This window comes from Hyperolius riggenbachi, chromosome 5 (assembly GCF_040937935.1).
Source record: "Hyperolius riggenbachi isolate aHypRig1 chromosome 5, aHypRig1.pri, whole genome shotgun sequence".
NCBI lineage: Eukaryota > Metazoa > Chordata > Amphibia > Anura > Hyperoliidae > Hyperolius > Hyperolius riggenbachi.
Genome location: NC_090650.1, coordinates 321253933 through 321278942, shown reverse-complemented (window position 1 = coordinate 321278942; position 25010 = coordinate 321253933). Strand labels below are relative to the sequence as shown.

Here is a 25010-nt window from a genome sequence, read left to right as displayed (position 1 = left end):
TACAACAAGATGATGTTGTAGGTCTTTGGCGCTAGTCTGTGGGTTGACTGACTGTTCTCACCATTCAGCTCTTCTGTCTATCCGAGATTTTTCTTGGTCTACCACTTCAAGCCTTAACTTGAACTGAGCCTGTGGTCTTCCATTACCTCAATATGTTCCTAACTGTGGAAGCAGACAGCTGAAATCTCAGACAGCTTTTTGTATCCTTCCTCTAAACCATAATGGTGAACAATCTTTGTCTTCAGGTCATTTGAGTTGTTTTGAGACCCCCATGTTGCTACTCTTCAGAGAAAATTAAAAGAGGAGGGAAACTTACAACTGACCCCCTTAAAGAGAACCAGAAATGAAGCACCCTCTTGTATTTTACCTTATAAATCAGTGGGAACATGATAGTAAACACCTAATCTGCTCTTTGCTTCATTGTTCTCTGTTTAATCTGACTGTGATCACCTCTGATAAGAATCCCCGACTGAGCTCAGTCTGACTTTGCTACGGAAAGATTATAGCTGAGTCTGTGTTTTCTGGTGTCTTTTCAAGCCCAAGCCTGCCCCTTGTGGCTCTGCTATAATGACTCAGCTATAATTATTCACTGCAAAGCCAGAGTGAATGCTCAGTCCGGGATTCTTATCACAGATGATTACAGACACTTTTAGCAGGGAGGATGAAACAGAGAGCATGGTAAGTGTCTAATGTTCTTACTGATATATATGGTAAAATACACAAGTGTGCTTTGTCTCTGGTTCCCTTTAAATACTCTTTCTCATAATTGGATTCACCTGTGTATGTAGGTCAGGGGTCACTGAGCTTACCAAGCCAATTTAAGTTCCAATAATTAGTTCCAAAAGTTTTGGAATCAATAAAATAACAACCGTGCCCAAATTTAGGCAACTGCCCAATTTTATTTAAACAATTATTGCGCGCTTTCTGTAAATCCAATACACTTCATTTCACTTCTCAAATATCACTGTGTGCGTCTCCTATATGATATATTTAACTGACATTTTTTATCGTAACAACCAACGATTTATACAGGAAAATCATGACCATTAACAAGGCTGCCTAAACTTTCGCATCCCACTGTATGTGTATGATGGGCTGTCATACAAATGAGAAAGTGCATCCGTGTATGATGCGGTCATCTGCATACTAGCGTCTGAAAGACTAATGTAAAGCTTACCTTATGTGTGAACTGGCCCTAATACTAATAAAATATGAATTTGCCTTTCTTTTACTCCCCATCACATCTGTCAGGTTTGGCTTAATTGTGGAGATAATGTTGTCATCTTTATAAGTTAGCTCAGACAGAGAAATAATAAAGTGAAGAAATAAATGAAAGTGAAGAGAGCTTTCTATCTTCTCGTCCAGAGAGAGGAAGTGCTTATTGGTTGTGTTACCTGCCGCTCTTCGTGTCGTGTTGCCTCATACTCTTAATAAAATGAACCTTCTTGAAGTTCTTTGGTCTGGGTGAACCGGAGAGAGTTCGACATCTGAAAAATAAAGCAATTAGAGCCTCAAGTGAGTGTTTTCATGGCATCTCCACACAAAGACAGGAAGGAAAGATCAGACAAGTTATTGCAGTCTACCCACTTTTCACAGACAGCTGAATTGCACTGTGTGAACTGTACGGGACACAGCACGGTCTTTCCCCTGCACTGTCAGATTTCCTCATAGCTAAGTGTTTTCCTCTCATTTGATGGGCACACTAACATGCAGACAGATTTCTAAAGTTGTTGCAAAATAAAGTGCCATGACATCATCACAGCCGCTATTAATAGTGAAGGGCATCTCTGGGAATTCCTGATCTCTAGATAGGGACGTGGGAATGTGATAACGTTAATACAATGACCCCCAGCACTGACTGAGAGACCTCTAGCTGTAAAGTGCTGGTGTCTGGCACAAGAATGCCCTCTGTGGGCTGTTCAGCACCCCAAGCCCATGTGTCAAGCGGCAATATTAGGTGAAGTCAAAAATTCAAAAATGAAATAAAAAATGCTGGAAATCACACCTATTTTTAATGAGAGACTCTTACAAGCTTTTACAGATGAACGGCAGTAGATACAAATGTGTTCATTTATTAAACAGAACAGCAACAGTACTGAATAGTTTCATATCAACAGTGATTAGAATTACTGGTTCTTAACAAATCTAAGGCTTCAAAAGACTGGATCAAGCTCTTTTCTATTGCAGCCAAAGTATTATTCCAGTTCTACAACAGTAGTAGATCCTCTGGCTTTGGGTCACGTAAATATGGGCATGAGAGGCGCGGTTACATTTGGGCGCTGCCATAGGCAGCACCCACTATTTATTGTTGGCATTTGCAGCACGGGTGGCCTCGGGGCATGCTATTTGTGGATCGGTGCCCAGGGAGTGTTTTCAGGGTTAGGCATGTTGGGGGGGTTTAAGGTAAGGAGCACACCTTCAGTTAGCCACGGGGAAGGGGGGGGGTGAAGGTTATTTACCCACCTAGAGTTAGGCATAAGGGGAGGGGTTAAGGTTAACTGCGTACCAGAAGAGTTTTAGTGTTCAGCACTGGGGGGGGGGGGGGGTGGATTTGGTTAGTGTTAGTCAACAGGGAGAGTTGTGTGTTAGAATAGGGTCACAATTGGACATAGAAAAATTGCTGATGTTGTACAATAGTGGATAACAGAATATCTGTAAAATTACCGATATTATATAGCCATCATTTTTTTGCCCTTTTTTACTCGCAGTGCTATTAACCTTACGCCTGGCTTTACCAGTTACATAGTACATTATGTACCACTCAACATTAAATGCATTATCTCATTATGTTAATAAGGTTTATTCTTCATATGAAACAGAACTCCATATTTTGCAGATTGCCACATACAGTGCTGAGCTAGGATTACAATAGTCAATATGTGGTAGCACAGGAGAACAATCCATATATTTCAGATATCATCATTTACATGATTATGTAATTACACAAGCTTTCAACAGAACCACTGCTGCCTCTGTAGTACAGTGCAGTATAAAGCAACAACATTGCTTGTGTGCTGCTGCAGCCCTCTAGCTGGCTGATCAAATATCAATCAAAAATCACACATTGCTAGTAACAGATTTTCATTAGTTTTGATGTTTATGATAAGCCACTCTGACACTATAAAACCAAGCAATAGAGTTGGCACCATGAGATGATGGCCATGATAGATACTGATAGCTGGCTTTTGCTTTCAGCACCTACAAAATTTCTATTCCTGGATATGTCATGTATAAACTAATCTGGGAATCCCGCATGGCCATCCTCACACTAAGTGATAGGTCATACTGGGGAGGAATTAGTCTCTGTACATAACCGGTATACTGTTAAATGCAAACAGACATTGAGACACTTGCAGAGGAAAAAAAAGGGACTTCATGTTGTGGAATTTGTGGGACCTTCAGGGCCGTATCTACTAAGAGGCACCCGTGGGCCGGTGCCATGGGCGGGTCCTCGGGGGGGGCGGCCACCTATAGTTCATTTATTTTATTTTTTATTTTTTTTTTTTTTCTATTCATAAAAAAATTTTTTAATTTTTTTTTTTTTTGCTGAGCGGGGGGGGGGGGGGGGGGGGGGGGGGGGGGGGGCGAGCGGCGGAGAGGGCACTTACAGATAAGGGGAGCTCGCTCACCCCCGCCCTCCAGCAGAGTGGCTGCGGCCGGCCAGGACATAATCCTTAACTCTGCATGCCGCCGCCTGGTCTAGTGACGTCACTAGACCAGGAGGGGGCATGCAGAGTTAAGGATCTCGTCCTGGGCCTGGCCAACAGCTGCCACTCTGCTGGAGGGCAGGAGCCCGGGAGACACGCGAAGGAGCCGCTGGCAACTGCAGCCCAGCTACCCAGCCAGGAGCCAGCTCGCCCAGCCAGGTAGGTACCCAGCCAGCCCGCATGCCCAGCCAGGTACCCAGCCAGCCCGCATGCCCAGCCAGGTACCCAGCCAGCCCGCTGCCCAGCCAGGTACCCAGCCAGCCCGCTGCCCAGCCAGGTACCCAGCCAGCCCGCTGCCCAGCCAGGTACCCAGCCAGCCCGCATGCCCAGCCAGGTACCCAGCCAGCCCGCTGCCCAGCCAGGTACCCAGCCAGCCCGCTGCCCAGCCAGGTACCCAGCCAGCCCGCATGCCCAGCCAGGTACCCAGCCAGCCCGCTGCCCAGCCAGGTACCCAGCCAGCCCGCTGCCCAGCCAGGTACCCAGCCAGCCCGCTGCCCAGCCAGGTACCCAGCCAGCCCGCTGCCCAGCCAGGTACCCGGCCAGCCTGCTGCCCAGCCAGGTACCCAGCCAGCCCGCTGCCCAGCCAGGTACCCAGCCAGCCCGCTGCCCAGCCAGGTACCCAGCCAGCCCGCATGCCCAGCCAGGTACCCAGCCAGCCCGCTGCCCAGCCAGGTACCCAGCCAGCCCGCTGCCCAGCCAGGTACCCAGCCAGCCCGCTGCCCAGCCAGGTACCCAGCCAGCCCGCTGCCCAGCCAGGTACCCAGCCAGCCCGCTGCCCAGCCAGGTACCCAGCCAGCCCGCATGCCCAGCCAGGTACCCAGCCAGCCCGCTTCCCAGCCAGCCTGCTGCCCAGCCAGGTACCCAGCCAGCCCGCATGCCCAGCCAGGTACCCAGCCAGCCCGCATGCCCAGCCAGGTACCCAGCCAGCCCGCTTCCCAGCCAGGTACCCAGCCAGCCAGCATGCCCAGCCAGGTACCCAGCCAGCCAGCATGCCCAGCCAGGTACCCAGCCAGCATGCCCAGCCAGGTACCCAGCCAGCCAGCATGCCCAGCCAGGTACCCAGCCAGCCAGCATGCCCAGCCAGGTACCCAGCCAGCCAGCATGCCCAGCCAGGTACCCAGCCAGCCAGCATGCCCAGCCAGGTACCCAGCCAGCCAGCATGCCCAGCCAGGTACCCAGCCAGCCCGCTGCCCAGCCAGGTACCCAGCCAGCACGCTGCCCAGCCAGCCCGCATGGCCAGCCAGGTACCCAGCCAGCCCGCATGGCCAGCCAGGTACCCAGCCAGCCCGCATGGCCAGCCAGGTACCCAGCCAGCCCGCATGGCCAGCCAGGTACCCAGCCAGCCCGCATGGCCAGCCAGGTACCCAGCCAGCCCGCATGGCCAGCCAGGTACCCAGCCAGCCCGCATGGCCAGCCAGGTACCCAGCCAGCCCGCATGGCCAGCCAGGTACCCAGCCAGCCCGCATGCCCAGCCAGGTACCCAGCCAGCCCGCATGCCCAGCCAGGTACCCAGCCAGCCCGCATGCCCAGCCAGGTACCCAGCCAGCCCGCATGCCCAGCCAGGTACCCAGCCAGCCCGCATGCCCAGCCAGGTACCCAGCCAGCCAGCATGCCCAGCCAGGTACCCAGCCAGCCCGCTGCCCAGCCAGGTACCCAGCCAGCACGCTGCCCAGCCAGCCCGCATGGCCAGCCAGGTACCCAGCCAGCCCGCATGGCCAGCCAGGTACCCAGCCAGCCCGCATGGCCAGCCAGGTACCCAGCCAGCCCGCATGGCCAGCCAGGTACCCAGCCAGCCCGCATGGCCAGCCAGGTACCCAGCCAGCCCGCATGGCCAGCCAGGTACCCAGCCAGCCCGCATGGCCAGCCAGGTACCCAGCCAGCCCGCATGCCCAGCCAGGTACCCAGCCAGCCCGCATGCCCAGCCAGGTACCCAGCCAGCCCGCATGCCCAGCCAGGTACCCAGCCAGCCCGCATGCCCAGCCAGGTACCCAGCCAGCATGCCCAGCCAGGTACCCAGCCAGCCCGCATGCCCAGCCAGGTACCCAGCCAGCCCGCTGCCCAGCCAGGTACCCAGCCAGCCCGCTGCCCAGCCAGGTACCCAGCCAGCCCGCTGCCCAGCCAGGTACCCAGCCAGCCCGCTGCCCAGCCAGGTACCCAGCCAGCCCGCATGCCCAGCCAGGTACCCAGCCAGCCCGCATGCCCAGCCAGGTACCCAGCCAGCCCGCATGCCCAGCCAGGTACCCAGCCAGCCAGCATGCCCAGCCAGGTACCCAGCCAGCCCGCTGCCCAGCCAGGTACCCAGCCAGCCCGCATGGCCAGCCAGGTACCCAGCCAGCCCGCATGCCCAGCCAGGTACCCAGCCAGCCTGCTGCCCAGCCAGGTACCCAGCCAGCCCGCTGCCCAGCCAGGTACCCAGCCAGCCCGCATGCCCAGCCAGGTACCCAGCCAGCCCGCATGCCCAGCCAGGTACCCAGCCAGCCCGCATGCCCAGCCAGGTACCCAGCCAGCCTGCTGCCCAGCCAGGTACCCAGCCAGCCCGCTGCCCAGCCAGGTACCCAGCCAGCCCGCATGCCCAGCCAGGTACCCAGCCAGCCCGCTGCCCAGCCAGGTACCCAGCCAGCCCGCTGCCCAGCCAGGTACCCAGCCAGCCCGCTGCCCAGCCAGGTACCCAGCCAGCCCGCTGCCCAGCCAGGTACCCAGCCAGCCTGCTGCCCAGCCAGGTACCCAGCCAGCCCGCTGCCCAGCCAGGTACCCAGCCAGCCCGCTGCCCAGCCAGGTACCCAGCCAGCCCGCATGCCCAGCCAGGTACCCAGCCAGCCCGCTGCCCAGCCAGGTACCCAGCCAGCCCGCTGCCCAGCCAGGTACCCAGCCAGCCCGCTGCCCAGCCAGGTACCCAGCCAGCCCGCTGCCCAGCCAGGTACCCAGCCAGCCCGCTGCCCAGCCAGGTACCCAGCCAGCCCGCATGCCCAGCCAGGTACCCAGCCAGCCCGCTTCCCAGCCAGCCTGCTGCCCAGCCAGGTACCCAGCCAGCCCGCATGCCCAGCCAGGTACCCAGCCAGCCCGCATGCCCAGCCAGGTACCCAGCCAGCCCGCTTCCCAGCCAGGTACCCAGCCAGCCAGCATGCCCAGCCAGGTACCCAGCCAGCATGCCCAGCCAGGTACCCAGCCAGCCAGCATGCCCAGCCAGGTACCCAGCCAGCCAGCATGCCCAGCCAGGTACCCAGCCAGCCAGCATGCCCAGCCAGGTACCCAGCCAGCCAGCATGCCCAGCCAGGTACCCAGCCAGCCAGCATGCCCAGCCAGGTACCCAGCCAGCCCGCTGCCCAGCCAGGTACCCAGCCAGCACGCTGCCCAGCCAGCCCGCATGGCCAGCCAGGTACCCAGCCAGCCCGCATGGCCAGCCAGGTACCCAGCCAGCCCGCATGGCCAGCCAGGTACCCAGCCAGCCCGCATGGCCAGCCAGGTACCCAGCCAGCCCGCATGGCCAGCCAGGTACCCAGCCAGCCCGCATGGCCAGCCAGGTACCCAGCCAGCCCGCATGGCCAGCCAGGTACCCAGCCAGCCCGCATGCCCAGCCAGGTACCCAGCCAGCCCGCATGCCCAGCCAGGTACCCAGCCAGCCCGCATGCCCAGCCAGGTACCCAGCCAGCCCGCATGCCCAGCCAGGTACCCAGCCAGCATGCCCAGCCAGGTACCCAGCCAGCCCGCTGCCCAGCCAGGTACCCAGCCAGCACGCTGCCCAGCCAGCCCGCATGGCCAGCCAGGTACCCAGCCAGCCCGCATGGCCAGCCAGGTACCCAGCCAGCCCGCATGGCCAGCCAGGTACCCAGCCAGCCCGCATGGCCAGCCAGGTACCCAGCCAGCCCGCATGGCCAGCCAGGTACCCAGCCAGCCCGCATGGCCAGCCAGGTACCCAGCCAGCCCGCATGGCCAGCCAGGTACCCAGCCAGCCCGCATGGCCAGCCAGGTACCCAGCCAGCCCGCATGCCCAGCCAGGTACCCAGCCAGCCCGCATGCCCAGCCAGGTACCCAGCCAGCCCGCATGCCCAGCCAGGTACCCAGCCAGCATGCCCAGCCAGGTACCCAGCCAGCCCGCATGCCCAGCCAGGTACCCAGCCAGCCCGCTGCCCAGCCAGGTACCCAGCCAGCCCGCTGCCCAGCCAGGTACCCAGCCAGCCCGCTGCCCAGCCAGGTACCCAGCCAGCCCGCTGCCCAGCCAGGTACCCAGCCAGCCCGCATGCCCAGCCAGGTACCCAGCCAGCCCGCATGCCCAGCCAGGTACCCAGCCAGCCCGCATGCCCAGCCAGGTACCCAGCCAGCCCGCATGCCCAGCCAGGTACCCAGCCAGCCAGCATGCCCAGCCAGGTACCCAGCCAGCCCGCTGCCCAGCCAGGTACCCAGCCAGCCCGCATGGCCAGCCAGGTACCCAGCCAGCCCGCATGGCCAGCCAGGTACCCAGCCAGCCCGCATGGCCAGCCAGGTACCCAGCCAGCCCGCATGGCCAGCCAGGTACCCAGCCAGCCCGCATGGCCAGCCAGGTACCCAGCCAGCCCGCATGGCCAGCCAGGTACCCAGCCAGCCCGCATGGCCAGCCAGGTACCCAGCCAGCCCGCATGGCCAGCCAGGTACCCAGCCAGCCCGCATGGCCAGCCAGGTACCCAGCCAGCCCGCATGGCCAGCCAGGTACCCAGCCAGCCCGCATGGCCAGCCAGGTACCCAGCCAGCCCGCATGGCCAGCCAGGTACCCAGCCAGCCCGCATGCCCAGCCAAGTACCCAGCCAGCCCGCTGCCCAGCCAGGTACCCAGCCCACTGCCCGCTCGCTTAGCCAGGCAGTGGCTGGAAAGTGTAATGGTTAAGGGCTCTGCCTCGGACACAGGAGACCTTGGTTCAAATCTCGGCTCTGCCTGTTCAGTAAGCCAGCACCTATTCAGTAAGAAGTTTCTTGGGCAAGTCTCCTTAACACTGCTACTGCCTACTGAGTGCGCTCTAGTGGCTGCCTCGCAAGTGCTTTGAGTCCAACAGGAGAAAGGCGCTATACAAATACTGCAATTAATTACTCAGCCAGCCCACTGCTTGCTCACCCAGCTACCCAGCCAGCCCACTACCCGCTCACCCAGCCAGGTACTCAGCCAGCCCACTGGTGTTATGCTGCCCACTGTGTGATTTACTGCTGAAATGCTGCCCACATTGTGATTATTTTCTGGTGAAATGTTGCCCACATTGCAATTATTCTCTGCTGAAATGTTGCACTCATTGCGATTATTTTCTGGTGCAATGTTGCCCACATTGCGATTATTTTCTGGTGCAATGTTGCCCACATTGCGATTATTTTCTGGTGAAATGTTGCCCACATTGCAATTATTCTCTGCTGAAATGTTGCACTCATTGCGATTATTTTCTGGTGCAATGTTGCCCACATTGCGATTATTTTCTGGTGAAATGTTGCCCACATTGCAATTATTCTCTGCTGAAATGTTGCACTCATTGCGATTATTTTCTGGTGAAATGTTGCCCACATTGCGATTATTTTCTGGTGAAATGTTGCCCACATTGCGATTATTCTTTGCTGAAATGTTGCACTCATTGCGATTATTTTCTGGTGAAATGTTGCCCACATTGCGATTATTTTCTGGTGAAATGTTGCCCACATTGCGATTATTTTCTGGTGAAATGTTGCCCACATTGCGATTATTCTTTGCTGAAATGTTGCACTCGTGATTATTCTCTGCTGAAATGCTGCACACATTACGATTATTTTATGGTGAAACGCTGCCCCATTATGATTATTTGGCACCTATGGGGGGGCATCCAAATTCTCGCAAGGGGGCCCAGTGATTTCTAGTTACGCCCCTGACTACTACCTAAACTGGGGATACCTATAGACCTGGATATCTATACTGGGGACACCTATAGTATGTCTACATTTGGACACCTATAGACCTGGCTACTGTACTTATACTAATTATTTATATAGCGCCAACATATTACGCAGCGCTGTACAGAGTATGTATTGGTTTGTCATATAACTGTCCCACAGAGGGGCTCACAATCTAATCCCTACCATAGTCATATGTCTATGTATGTATCGTAGTCTAGGGCCAATTTTTAGGGGAAGCCAATTAACATTATACTTATCTGTATCGTATGTTGTTGGGATGTGGGAGGAAACCAGAGTGTCTTAAGGAAACCCACACAGACAAAGGGAGAACATACAAACTCCTTGCAGATGTTGACCTGGCTAGGATTCGAACCAGGAACCCAGCGCTGCAAGGCGAGAGTGCTAACCACTACGCCATCATGCTGCCATACCACTGTACTATATTGCACTTACATCTTTAGCAGTACTTCACGGAGTACGTAGTCATGTCACTAACAATCCTCTGAGGAGCTTACAATCTAATTCTCCCATAGTCTAATGTCCTACCATATTATTATGTATTTATATAGCACTGGCATCTTCTGCAGCACTTTGCAGAGAACATAGTCATGTTACTGACTTTTCTCAGGGGAGCTCACACTAATACCTACCACTATTTTGTGCGAGAGAACACTGGCTAATGTGTGTGTGTGTGTGTGTGTGTGTGTGTGGGTGTGGGGGGGGTTTGGGGAGGGGGGAACATTTCCTACTTGCTTTTTTAAGGTCACTTTACTTATACCCAGGGAGAAACCATGGTCCCACTGACTTTGGGCTGCACTCTTACTAGGATATTTTAATTGGCCACACCCACTGTGTTATGGGCACGCCCACTGCATTCTGTGGCCACGCCCATTTTTCGCCGCGGCGCGCGAAGCGCGCCAACATTCTCCTGGGGGGGCGCCATAGGTTTGGGGTGCCTAGGGGAGCCCCAACCCTAAATACAGCCCTGGGGACCTTATAGCTATTATATTTGAATTTGAGCAGCGCCTGTACTGAGTACTGCAAAAATCAATTAACCCTTCGCACTCTCACATGCAAATGTTCAAACAAATGCATTCACAGATTTACTCATCCAGGCACAACTGTTATCCCTACAGCTAAATTAAAAGCCAGGGTTTTAGTTCACAGAAGAATGCATTCTTATGCTTAGTCACCTATGCTTAGTCACCTATACTGCAGTATAGGTGACTAAGCATAAGAATGCATTCTTCTGTGAACTAAAACCCTGGCTTTTAATTTAGCTGTAGGGATAACAGTTGTGCCTGGATGAGTAAATCTGTGAATGCATTTGTTTGAACATTTGCATGTGAGAGTGCGAAGGGTTAATTGATTTTTGCTGTTTCTAGCCACACCCCCTTCAGCACCTCCCTTTCCCTAATAATTTATTTAATGTCCTAACTAGAGGCGATGTGCCTGGATATATGTATGTTTGTACTGAGTACTGGACAATGTCTTGGTTGTGTAGTAAGGACCAGGCAGCAGTTGAGACACTAAAAGATGTAGGCTGCAACATCTAACACTCAAAGTATTAATCAAATATGTCCAGCAGATACGATACCTCTCTGATCATCTGATCACAGAGGGGATCTATTTGTTCGATTGCCTCCACATATATTTTCAATTTCTACATGAAATCTTAGAAAATCTGTGTGCCTGCCGGTCCAAGTCCCCCCTGCGGTTCTTACCTGTCCACCGCGTGGCCTGGTCTCTGCTTCTCCCAGCTGGCTGCTCCTCTTCACTTCCACGTCCCCGGGCCCTTGTGTAGTGTAATGCAGGAAACACTAAGGGCATTGTGACCACTAGAGGTCCCTAGTGTCTATCCCCTGCATTATGTCACACAGGGGCACAGAGACAGGAAGTAAGGAAGATGCCAGGAAGAAGCAGTGACTGGGCCATGTGGTGGACAGTTGAGAGTACCTTCTCGTCGGTCGCCGAATAAAACACCGGTAGCAATGTGCTCCCAATTGGCCGCCAATCAGTCGAAACTTCCCGCCCAGACCGATCGACCAAATCGAGCAGGCCAAATGCTGCACAGATTTCTTGCACATCAACGGGAGAAATCAATGAGTGTATGGCCTGCTTTAGAGACAAAGCATATCACCAGTGATTCAGCAAAGAGATCTGAAATGCACAAAAAAAAAATTGACTAGAATCTAATCTTGGGGTTTCACTTAAACCCAGCAGAGATGGTAATTTTTCTGTCTTTAATGTTTTCTAAAGAAAGACTATCAATTTCCAAGGCAGTAATAACAATGATGTATATAAAAAAAAAAAAAAAAAAGATCTATCACATGACACAGACTCATAGGACATCCAGTATCTCACAAACGTAAAACACTGCTCACATTTTTGTAAATATTTTATTATACCTTTTGATGGAACAACACTGAAGATATGCTTCTTTGATACAATGTGCCACTTTGATACAATGGCGTCAATTCATCAAGCATTACTGCATTTGATAATGCTGAAAACAGCTGAGTTTACGGAGCATTTAGTAAAATGCCAATTCATAACAGCTGTTACTGCATGAAAAGCTGAAATTACAGAGCAGTGAGGTAAATGACCGACTTGTGCAGCAAACACCTCAACAAATGTCAATTCATAACAGCTGTTACTGCATGAAAAGCTGAAATTACTGAGCAGTGAGGTAAATGACCGACTTGTGCAGCAAACACCTCAACAAATGTCAATTCACAACAGCTGTTACTGCATGAAAAGCTGAAATTACAGAGCAGTGAGGTAAATGACCAACTTGTGCAGCAAACACCTCAACAAATGTCAATTCACGAAGAGCAGAGCATGCGGTAAAGCCCAGGAACATGTATGTTTGTATGTGACTGGTTTGTGTGCACTGACTTATCTACCGTGGGTACAGACCTTAAACGGACTTTAAAAACTGATTTGTATGAAATTCTCTTGCAACAATGCTCTTGTTGGTATAAACAATTACATCACTATTTTTATGCACCAGTTGTGAGCATCCCTCTCAGGCCCTGGCTCTCTCCTCAGCCCAGCTGTCACATATCCTCAGTTTCCTGTTAGGTCTGCTTGGTCCATGATGTTAGTATGTGAAGGGGCAATACAAGGGGTCCCAGCAATATAGGTTTACTATAGATACGCATATTATGGTTACTAACTGCCCATACTGAATACATATTATGGGCTGCAAGGAAAGAAAAGATTGCAGCCTTTATTCTAGTATGTCAATTCTGGTAACTGGTTGCTCAGTCGATGCTCATTTACGATTGGTGCTTACATCCTATACAAGGGAGAACTAAGAAGTACTACTAAAACACATTACTGTTATCACAAATGAGCTATATTTCAACAAAGGTTTTTTTTCTACTTATTAATGGTGCAGTTTTTCACAATAAGAGATCCTTCACACAGGCAGCTGAAGGTGGTGAATTCCCTGTCTGTCCGCTGCTGTCTTACACTAGCCAGAGTCACATCTGATCACGTCCACAGCCATGCTCAGAAGCAACATGTTGCAGTTTTCTTCCGCATAATAACACCATCGCGTGTCAACTGCTGACACACATAGTTTTACAAATGCTGCCATTTGGCTGCCTTTTAATTGCACCTGAATGTCACTCATGGGCAGCAGACAGAACCCAACCAGCGTGCAGTTCAGCCTCCAGTCTGAATAAGGCCTGACACAGAGCACAGGTCATCTCAGGCACATCAGTGTTCTCATCCATTTACTATTTGACATTTCCCTGTAGAATTGTGAGAGAGTGATGTCCTTTCTAACATGTAAACTATGCTTGCAGCATTAGGTAGCATAGGTGTGCACATGGGGCAGATTACCGTACTTGACAGAAGATGCTATTTCAAATCATAGGAGCAAAACCAATACGGCGTGGTTTATGATGCAAATAAAATTTGTTAGCAGGCTTCATCAGAGGTTATTTTTAATACAGGTCTTGAGCAAGTGTGCTTATTAATATTTACCAATATCTGGCGGATTAACTTTAAATAGAGAGACTTTGAACAAGCATAACCGGTGAAGTCATATGGCTTTGTAAAGGCCGGCTGCAGATTGACAGAACTGGTCATTTTATTGGCAATTCCTAACCGCTGGAGCAGCCAACAGATCTAAGAAGCCATCAGGTGATTCAACTTCTAAGTTACCACACGAAACTGAACTGTCAGTTTTGGGGAAGTTTGCTTTAAAAATACCATGATAACCGGATTACCTCCGCAAGGGAGCATTTTCTTCAATGTCTTCAAGTGTCTCTAGTGAAGACCGCTGAGATATCAGACGTCTCCTGCAAATGCAAAAACAACATTCTGAAATGCAGCTCACACGTAGAACAAAAATAAAAAAGTATATACAAGCCTTTGTGCCTCCATCTAAATGGACATCACCTCTGCATTAAAAACACCTTAGGGCACTTGTAAGCAGTATGAAGGCTACAAAGGGATACGTGGAAAAGATAGCCAATGAATGCTTCATATATACAGCGAAGGGTCAGAAGACAGCAGGGAAATGGTAATGCTGGGCAGTGGATGTCGAATGCATGTATTACAGAACAGGAGATTTGGGCGCAGCCGGCGCCAGCATAGACCGTAATAGAAATTATGGCTATAGTGGAGCACAATGAGCAACTTCAACACCGTCAAAAGACGGAGCTGAAATTACTTTTAAAACACTGTAATTTGTCTGGCAACCGAATTACATCATTCCCTACCATCCATGTGGACCTGGAGGGGGAATAGTAATTAACGCTGCAGGGTAAGCCGTATATCGGCTGTATCCTGCACCCAATTCTCCCGGCAGCGATTTCATTTGTACGTATTGGATATTGGCTATACAAAGGCATGCTAACAACCTTAAAACGGAAAGAAAACTGATTTTCAAAGTAATATCCATGTTTCCCAATGGCACAATTCCCACTACATGCATTTTACTGGTAGCTTTTTCACAATGCACTGCTATGAAAAAAACTGCTATGAAAAAAACGAACTAACCAACCAACCAATACCAACACATAGCAACAGAGGTGAAACAGTACCAGGAACTATGGCAACGTGCAATAAACCAACAAATAAAATCTTGGCAATCAGATTCCTTGAGTATAACACTGGACAGATTATAGCGTGACTAGAAAAAGATAGGTCAGCATCCAATAATCAATATGAAGTACGTGAAGTCTAGCACTGCAATCAGGTAAGGTTGTGGGGCATAGCAGTAGCCACCACTATGCCCCACAACCTGACCCACTCTCCGAATGGGTATGTGCACCTTCTATAAGGACTTTATATGACGATTTTTGTACGGTTATGAGCCGAGCACAAAGCTCATTTTATGGAAAGTAATTGCAGTGCCAGACTTCACGTTCTTCATATTGATATTGGATACATACCAACGAGTGGTGTTCATACAAATGGTTGAACTGTGTGGTAAGCTATGGTTCTTTTTTCCAATGAACTACTACTTAGTTTTATTACCAAGTACTGGATGAAGGTCAGAAAGAAGTTGGAAAGAGTAAGCAGCTTCCTCGGGGCTTCTTCCCACTATGAACCACCTATTAAGAACGAGTCCTACACTCGCTGTGTTTCTCTCCATTGTAGCACAAACCCCATCTAATATAATGGGCAGCATGCACAAATAGCAGGAACATTGGAAATAGCTTTCTATGTAAATATCTGATGTCCTCTGGGGTTTTCAAATGCATGCAATACAAATATTGCATTGTAGCACATCTAGTGGAAAGGAGCCCTTACTCCCGTCAAGTTTGTTAGAGCTACTACAAAGATTAGAGTGGAACCACCAATTAAATTACCACTTATGAAAACTGCTGCCATTCTTGTGTCCAGGAACACTTTCATTTCAGTTTAACTGCAGAACCTACAATCAGCTATCTTACAAGCACAGGCATTCTCAGCAGTACAACAGTCCAATGGAAAAATCATTCGTCCTGGAGTAACTAAGTGCAATCATTTCATTTCAGCAGCAGGACAATCATGTAGAATGTGGAGCTCTGTTTTCAAGTAGGTGTTTTCTGCTGATTACATTTTCATTCACAGAATGAAGAGGTGAAGACAAACTTGCTTGTGCTGCACTTGTGAGCCTGAGCACAAGATGTCTGTGGTCCAGCAAAAGCTGATAAATTGCCAGCGCTTTCAGCACCAGTCTTTCTTTTGCCCTCCGTCATACTGTCCTGTCAACAAATGCTTTCAGAGTGCCTGTGTACACTGGCAACAATTAACTGACTGACAATGATGGGCTTTACACGCAAGGCCGCTACTGTTTGTTTGGACTCGAGTGATGTGGCAGGCTTTTCATGTGAAAGCTCTAGTTCACCTTAAATAAGATTTAAAAAAATGCTGGAACAAGAAACTAGGGTTTTAACACGTGTAGGGAAAAAGAGTATATTTACTAATAATGGCTGATGCAATATTGCCACTATTTAGTCATGGTACAGAAGAGGGCAGACAATGGCTCTTTACAACAGTACCGCTCATCCAATACACTCCTGTGCACGGTCAGCTGTATAACACATACTACTGACTGAAGGGTCTACAAAAAACAGCACCACAACCTTGGCAGGGTTTATGTCATGTCCAGATAAACCAGAAACAGACCTGTCCATATCCATTTCCTCCTTTTCAGGAACACAAAGGGACCTGTTGTCATTCTTCATCAAATCCAACATGGCATTGATGGCAGGTACACAAATGGCACTACCAGTACTCTGATGTACACCCCCTCCCACAACATAAGTAGTGGTTTTATGACTGGATTTAGCTAGGAATTCAACCTAACTACCAGACAAGTGCATGCTTCCTGTTTGGAAACAAATTTGTATCTGGATACTACGAGAGTGTTGGCCAACTAAGGAGACAATCTATAACCAGCTGCAAAGGCTTCACTATAAGGTCTATATGTACATGAAATGCAAAGTGTACCTATCTACTGCATTCTCATAGTGAGAGCACACTTGCATGATAGACTTGTTATACTTCTCACCCAAGCCCTAGTTTATTTAAACTTTTTTTTTTTTTTAATTAACCCACCCCAAACCATGAAACATAATGCCATATAAAGGTCCAAATGCCTCAGCTTTTCTGAAAACAAAATGGGTGTCAATCTCTCAACTGTTGTAGTCTATTAAGAGTAGAAAGGATATGAGCATCCATGTACAGGTGCAGCCACACTGTGCAGGCACAAAGTACGGCCTGCGCCTTTTCAGTAGAAGGGAGCCATTCATGCATGGATTTTTCCTCTGTGGTACTGCGCAGGCACAAACCCCACAGGCGCCTGCGCAGTGCTGCCATGCTTGTACAAGGAGGGGAGAGTGACCGCAAAGAAGAAGAGGGTCCAAGCCAACAGAGGAGGGGTCGTGGATGATTGGAGAAGCCTCTGCAGCATTTAGAGTATCCAAGTATCTAAACTCTTTTTCCGTTGCTTCAAGTGTGTTTTAAAGCCCTACAACAAGTGTATACCTTGGTATTTTCAGGCAATCAATTACAAAACTTGCTGTTATCGCTAAACAGCCATTAGATAAAGCGCGCGAGCGCCCGCTCGCGCGTGTATTCACTTTTAAAAGTACTTAGGTCAGTATCCCCCTTCACTAGCCATTTCCTGTAGTAGGGACTTCAAAACTGTAGGTCACAATTGGCACAATTATGGGGATGCTAAACCAAGCAGAAGCTCCACCCACAGGTCATGTTGGTAACTCCTTCAGCTCAGCTGTTCGCTCAAGTTATGAAACTGAAATCTAAGCTGCCGAAACATCATTGTATACTAAAAGGTAATAAATGCACACCCGCTTTACCAAGATACGAGATGGCAAGTTTAAATGCTGTGTCTGCAATTTAGCTTTAGGCAGGGAACACACTTGACTTTCAGTTTTCCGCGAGCGCTTTTTTCCACACTTTTTCTGCACACCAAGTGTGTTTCTATGCAGGAAAACGCGCACGTTTTTACACAGCAGCTGATGTAATTGATACAGAAAACTGACAAAATGTGCAGAATCAGGATGCAGAATGTCAGTTTTTTTTCTGTGCGCGAACAAGACAGTAAGTGTGTACTAGCACATTGATTAACATGAGTTCTCAGTTTTTCTGTGCAGAAAACGCGTACGAAAACTGTCAAGTGTGTTCACTGCCTCAAGCTGTGTTTTTTTTTTCTTCAAAAGAATAGCTTAAACAACTCTAAAATAAAATTCCCTAAATTGCTGAACTGTAAAGTCCTCTTGCCAGACATGAAGGGAAGAAGAAGTGAAGACAGGGTTACAGCTTTGCAGAACCTGGTAATCTTGCAACAGAACACAAAACCTTGGGAAATGTTCCATACACATGACTGAGACAGAAAAGAAAGGCACAGGAGAAGCTTACAAGCTGCTTTCCTCCTCATCATTAATGTTTTTCTATAGCAATAATTCCTCTCCTTCTCAATACATCTAGCGCTACACCAATATCCTACTTGTTATCAGAGGCTTATCAGTGCTTTCTCTTAACCGGGCCACACCGGACAGGAAGCAAAGACAGGAACAGCACATATTTTCTAAAAATATTTAAACCTCAGCCCTGCTAATGTTTTGTGTTTGGGTTAAATTTAGCCTTTCTCCAGATAAGGGTCTATGCCTTGGTATTGCTGAGTTCAACAACTCCACAAACTTTGCAACACGCCTGTTTTGTGTCAGTGGAGAAGAAAACAAACAGCTTCTGGCTCTCTGCCCTGTTATGTGGGTAGTCTGCGGATAGACAAGGTCAAGCAGGGAAAGCAGAGTAAGAAACAAAAGGCAACGTGGACTATGTATTACTATTTTACAGCAAATAAAAAAATATACAAATTGCTCACCAAGCTGATGCAATTTATAATGTATGCTGATTAAAAGCTAGAACCAATGCAAACATATGACAACAAAAGTCACACGAAAAAGCTAAATAAACACCTCGCCTTGTTCTTTGCTGAATGTCTGCCGTAGAAATAATCCTTCACTTGCATTTATAGAACAATAACTGCGCACCCATAAGGCACAAGTTGGCAGTGATCGCAATGCGATTCTCGTTCTCAGTAACAAGCATCGCAAAGCACAAGCTTTGCAAAATCACAATCACCGAGTGCAAACAAAGCCTGAGGGCTCAGACACTATCAGACAGACAATACAGTATATCACTATAAGTGCTTTTCTGAGTGCTTTCAGGTCATCAGGGCTTTCTGATCGCAAAAAAAAAACCACTTCCATTCATTTAAAACTGCATAAAAATTGCCGCAATCGCGTAAAATTTGTGCGTTTGTGATTTTATGCAATCGAGGCGATTTTTATGCATGTGAGTGGGAGCGATTTTTTGAAAGTGCTCAGAAAGCCCTGATGACCTGGAAGTGCTTATAATGTGTTTGAGCCTTAAACGTCTGCCTGTATGTACTGCTTTCAGTTTGCATTATTTAGAAGTAGTATTCTTTTAACAATAAAAAGAAAAAACAACGTAAAGAAAAAGATTTCCTGCTGCTAGGTTATTTTCTGGTCAGTATTAATTTGCCAGGAATTTTTTTAAATTTATCTATACAGAATAGGTCCATTTTACACAGCGGTGTCAGTTTAAACAAAAAAAGTAACCCCCCTCCCAAAAAAAGTTTTATCTTGAAATTATATTTCAATACCAGATTAAGTCTTGTGGGCGGAGTCGCTCTCTGGTGCACTGTATCACTAAAGAAAGGGACTGGGGGAGAGGGTTAGGGTTAAGAGTTAAGGAGGTGAGTTTAAGGGTTAAGGTTAGGAGTAAAGGGGGGCAAAGCGGTTAAGGTTAGGGTTAAGAAGGGGGAGATTAAGGGTAAGGGCTAAGGTTAGGAGTTAAGCAGGGGGAGGTTAAGGTTAGGAGTTGAGTGGGAAGTGAAGGGTTAGGAGTTAAGGAGGGAAAGGGGTGGGGGGGGGGGGGTTAGGGAGGAGTTTAAGGGTTAGGGTTGAGGTTAGGAGTTAAGGAGGAGAAAGGTGCAGGGTTAGGGGTTAACCTTCCTGGCGGTAACCCCGAATGTAGTTCGGGTAGGCCGCGCAGGAAGATTTCTCAGGCCCCGCTGGGCCGATTTGCACAATTTTTTTTGCTGCATGCAGCTAGCACTTTGCTAGCTGCGTGAGCACACCGATCGCCGTCGCTCCGCGCCGATTCCCGCCGCTCCGCCCCCCCCCCCCAGACCCTGTGCGCTGCCTGGCCAATCAGTGCCAGGCAGCGCTGAGGGGTGGATCAGGACTCCCAATGACGTCACGGCGTGGATGACGTCATCCCGCCCCGTCACCATGTCGACGGGGGAAGCCCTCCACGAAATCCCGTTCTTTGAACGGGATTTCCTGATCGCCGGAGACGATCGAAGAGGGTAGGGGGATGCCGCTGCACAGTGGCTATCATGTAGCGAGCCCCGCTACATGATTTAAACACAAAAAAAAGGCTGCACCGCCCCCTGGCGGTTTTTAATAGACCGCCAGGAGTGTAAAGCTGGCCACCAACGGTCCAATTTCTAGCGAAAAATCGTTCGAGCGATCAGAAATTCTGATCGGATTGGTTGTAAATAATCTCCATTGGTGGACACAATCGATTATGAACGAGTGAAAAAAATGTCGAACGAAAATTTGAATTTTCTTGGTGGTCGTGATAGATAGGAAGCAATGATTGGTTAGTTGATGGTGTAGTGAACGATTTTTCGTCCAATCAGAATTTATGATCGCTCGAACGATTTTTCGCTAGAAATTGGACCGTTAGTGGCCAGCTTTAAGGTTAGGATTTGAGGGGAGGAGAAGAGTTAGGGTTAAGGAGAGGGAGGTTAAAGAGGAACTTCAGCCTAAATAAATATACTGTCATTAAGTTACATTAGTTATGTTAATATTAAAATAGATAGGCAATATAATCTCTTACCCACCCTGTTTTAAAAGAACAGGCAAATGTTTGCGATTTCATGGGGCAGCCATCCTTTTGGTTGAAAGGAGGTGACAGGGAGCATGAGACACAGTTCCAACTGTCCTGTGTCCTGATCACCCCTCCCAGCTACGCACGCTAGGCAACGAGAACAACATCATCAGAAATCCCATCATGCGTTGCACAGAATTAGGGGAAAAATGCCCAGGCAGATTTATTTGATGGGGCGGAGCTTCTGCGCAGCTAAAAATAAGGCTTGGCTAAGAAAAACAAAGTTCTGATGCTGTAAAACTGTCAAACACCAAGCCTTTTCAGTGCTGCGGAGTAGATTTTTTGTCTGGATGTTCACTTTAAAGTGGATCCGAGATGAACTTTTACTCCTTGCATAATTGTGTTCCTTACATATAGTTTATAGGGCATTCCTCAAGCCAATTACTTGTTTTGTTTTGTTTTGTTTTAATACCCTAATTTCCTATAAACTAAACAAACCACACCCACAGCTTCTCCAGAGTGCCTTGGCGCTTGCAAGGGATTGTGGGATTTCAGTCTGGGCAGGTGAAAAAGGTGTTACTAGCTATAGATTTCAGAGGCAGAGTTTTCACAATCTGAGAGCTGCAGTGCAGATACAGATCAGTTGCCTGTGTAATGGAGGAGATAAGAGTGGAGTTTTCACAGAATATGCAGATTAGCATGCCTAGATACAGATAAGCTTGCCTGTGTGTGTAATTGTGTAATAGTGACAAGCAGAAAACATGTCTGCTCCCATTGTATCACAGGAAAAAATATTAATATACTGTTGAAGCTGTTTGAAGATAGATTTGCTGTGTAAACTATCTAAACTTTAGATAAGATATATAGACAAGTCACTTGTTATATTTAGTTTTTCATCTCGGATCCGCTTTAAGGTTAGGGGTTAAGGGGGGGCGGGGTTAAGGGGGGAAGTTAAGGATTAAGTTAAGGAGGAGGGAGGTTAAGGTTAGGAGTTCAGGGGGAAAGGGGGAGGTTAGCGGCTGAATTTAAGGGTTATGGTTAAGGTTAGCGGTTAAGGAGGGGAAGATGAAGGGTTAGGGTTAAGGTTGGGGGTTAAGAGGGGTGGGTTAATTTACTTTTACTTTAGTTATGTACTGTAAATTATTATGTAAGTATGTGTTCATTCTGCACAGCCACAGCACCTCCACTGATAGAGATTCCAGGATGTAAACTGAGACAATGATGCTGAAGGGATTGAAACATTGTATACAATTGCTGCTGTTGAAGGGACTGAAACATTGTATACACTTTTCCTGAGTGTGTAACTGCCTGGATGGCAGAATACGTAAATACCGGCTTTTCTAATCTTTCGTAAAAACACATACACAATCACATACACAAACATATACAGTATGTAATAAAGTAACAGAGGCGCCAGTAGAATAAAAAAAGGACCGTTTTAAAATCGGTAAGACACGGGGGGCAAGGGTGGACTTACCTCCCCAATCATTCAAACAATACCACTGTGATCAAATGTATAAAAAGCACAGAGGCGCCCTGCTCCGACTACATACAGCTGAGCTGCTCCTTGTCTTGTATTTTGCCTGAGGAAGCGGGCTTGAGACCCGCGAAACGCGTTGCAATTGTTTGGTTTTTGGAGTACAGATTAAATGCTTTTTATACATTTGATCACAGTGGTATTGTTTGAATGATTGGGGAGGTAAGTCCACCCTTGCCCCCCGTGTCTTACCGATCTTAAAACGGTCCTTTTTTTATTCTACTGGCGCCTCTGTTACTTTATTACATATTGTTATCCACCCGGTGGATGGGTGTGGACACCCACTCTATTTTTCTACTACAGAGAGCGACTTCTTAACCTGAGTGGGGACAGGGTTAATATCCCCATATGCGTCCATAGTGGTTGCCTGAATTTCGGCAACCCATGTTTGTGAGTATATATCTCTCATTTTTTTACTTAAACCACATCCATCATCAATAATACACTATTGGGGGCTCCCGTCTCAATTTTTTGTCTCCTTATATACAGTATGTATTCATTTTTATGAATGTTCATGTTGAACTATGTACTATAATTGCCTACAGAATCTTTAAACCCATAGATCTCTGCTGCACATTTAATAAGGATGATGCAATTCTTTCCAGCAACACCCAACCATAAATGAGTTCCCGTTTAATGTTTAATCCTATAGGAACAATAAGAGAGCTGCCTTACACCTTAGGACATAAACCTGTAACAGAATACAGTATACGGTATACTTCACTCCAGTGCGACTGCATCATTGTGACTAAGCAATACTTAATAAAAAAGTCAGATAACAGCCCTCTCCACGAATAACTTAGTCGGAGAGCTTAATGGCTTGTTTGCATAGAGATAACAACTGGAGTTTCTCAACTCTTCCTGTACTGGAAACAATTAAGACTGATGTATCTGATCTTAATGTTTTATTTCTTAGCTGTACTACACATACAAATCATAATATCATAATTTTTTTTCTCGCTTCAGTGTCTCTTTAAGAAGCAAACCAGAATTAAATTGTCTGTGTAGTAAAAGCAAACTTTAAATACTGCAGAAAAAAAATAATAATTTTTGATTCTGATCCACTATCTCAGTTTTAAAGCTCCTCTGGATACAAATTCGATTAAGATTTATTTTTTTTTTTTTACAACAGACAATACATACATTAATTTTAGAATATGTTGCAGAGTCAGAGGAAGACGGGCGGAGCATTGTCATTTTGTAGGAGGAGTAGAGGGTCGGAGGATGTGCGATTGCTGTGCTGTGGAGTCTAGAAAAACATTTGTATGTCACTTCTGGCCAGAGTTCTCCACACTGTAGATGGGTGTCACTTCTGGCCAGACTTCCCCAGACTGTAGGGCCAGTTTCCACTAGAGCGAATGTGCATGCGGTTTCTGCATGCAGATTCACATAGCCAATATAAATCAATGGGCCTGTTTCCACTTGGAACGGTGGACTGTGCAGAAAAAATCTGCACAGCAGAACCGTCAGAATTTGCACACCGCAAGGCTAGTGTGCGATTCGCCTGTAATGTATTTAATAGGAAATTTGCATGTGTTTTCGTTACGAATTTGCGTACGTTTTCGCTTAAAATCAATGTCAAAGCACACAGGCACTGACATAGTTAAACTTGCATACTTACAAACAGATGCACATTTTAAAGCGTTTTTGTGTTCTAGAGACTGTAGATGGGTGTCACTTCTGGCCTGAGTTCTAGAGACTGCAAATGGATGTCATTTCTAGCCAGAGTTCTCTAGATTGGAAATTGATGTCACTTCTGGCCAGAGTTCTCCAGATTGTAGATGGATGTCACTTCTGGACAGAGTTCCCCACATTATAGATGGAGGTCACTTCTGGCCAGAGTTCCACACATTATAGATGGATGTCACTTGTGGCCAGAGTTAGAAAGACTGTAAATGGATGTCACTTGTGGCCAGAGTTCCCCACATTATAGATGGATGTCACTTCTGGCCAGAGTTCTCCAGATTGTAGATGGATGTCACTTCTGGACAGAGTTCCCCACATTATAGATGGATGTCACTTCTGGACAGAGTTCCCCACATTATAGGCGGATGTCACTTCTGGACAGAGTTCTCCAGATTGTAGATGGATGTCACTTGTGGCCAGAGTTCGAAAGATTGTAAATGGATGTCACTTCTGGCCAGAGTTCTCCACACTATAGATGGTTCTCACTTCTGGACTGAATTATCCAGACTGTAAATGGATGTCACTTCTGGCCACATCCACCTCTGACCCACCACCGCTTACTGCGCAAGCCAGGCTGTACTCACGACAAGTTTATATCAGTCAAGCTCTTGTCGGATTTGCTCAGAGATTTTGCAACAGTGGGGTCTAGGAGAACACCGGAAGCCTCTGGACTATCTAGCACCTTCTCTCTACCAAAGATACGTGTTTAACTTATTTATTTAGCTATAGAAAGTGTTTCTGATGCTGAAACCAGGATAATTCACCTTAAAGTGGGTATGAGTCATTTACTACATTGTACTGTATATGTTACTGGAGTTTCTCTTTAATATATGCTCTAAATTGTGTGATACAAACCACAAAGATGCCAACATTTTATTTTGTGACAGCTGTAAAGCTACAACTTAGTAAATGCTACACACCCTTTCAATTAAAAGCCTGTTTAGATGATATCCATGTGATAAACAGGCAAAATATTAAGTCAACAGGCCAAAACTAATAGAAAGTGAAAACATGATCACGTTAAAGAGGGTACTTCTCTCTTCTGTCACTTAGCAACTGGCTAATTAGAGGAAGCATGCTGTAATTCTGGATAGATCAATGTGAGCTTTAACTCCTTTTTATCAGCACATAACACCTGCCAAAAGCAGAGATGCCTGTGCACAGAGAGAGGAGTGCTGTGAGCTGGCCACAGCATATGGGGAGTATTCACATGTATGATAACCATAGATGAGAGCTAAACTGGACATAATAAAACCTATATGCTGAGAAAAATCAACAGCCAAGACCATGCAATGTAGATGTAATTAT

The 25010-nt window shown here is 48.1% G+C and overlaps 1 protein-coding gene across 4 annotated transcripts in view; it reads right to left on the bottom strand.

Moving 5' to 3' along the window:
- The window catches only part of CABLES1 (Cdk5 and Abl enzyme substrate 1), a 152131-nt gene that overhangs the window by 43705 nt on the left and 83416 nt on the right, over nucleotides 1–25010 (bottom strand). For 2 of the 4 annotated variants that reach the window (XM_068237255.1, XM_068237254.1), the window contains exons 2-3: nucleotides 13828–13899; nucleotides 1395–1487 (exon numbers count right to left, since the gene is read on the bottom strand). In XM_068237255.1, the coding sequence (XP_068093356.1) occupies nucleotides 1395–1487; nucleotides 13828–13899 (165 nt within the window). The remainder of the gene's footprint in view (nucleotides 1–1394; nucleotides 1488–13827; nucleotides 13900–25010) is intronic. The other 2 variants (XM_068237257.1, XM_068237256.1) reach the window with 1 other exon arrangement.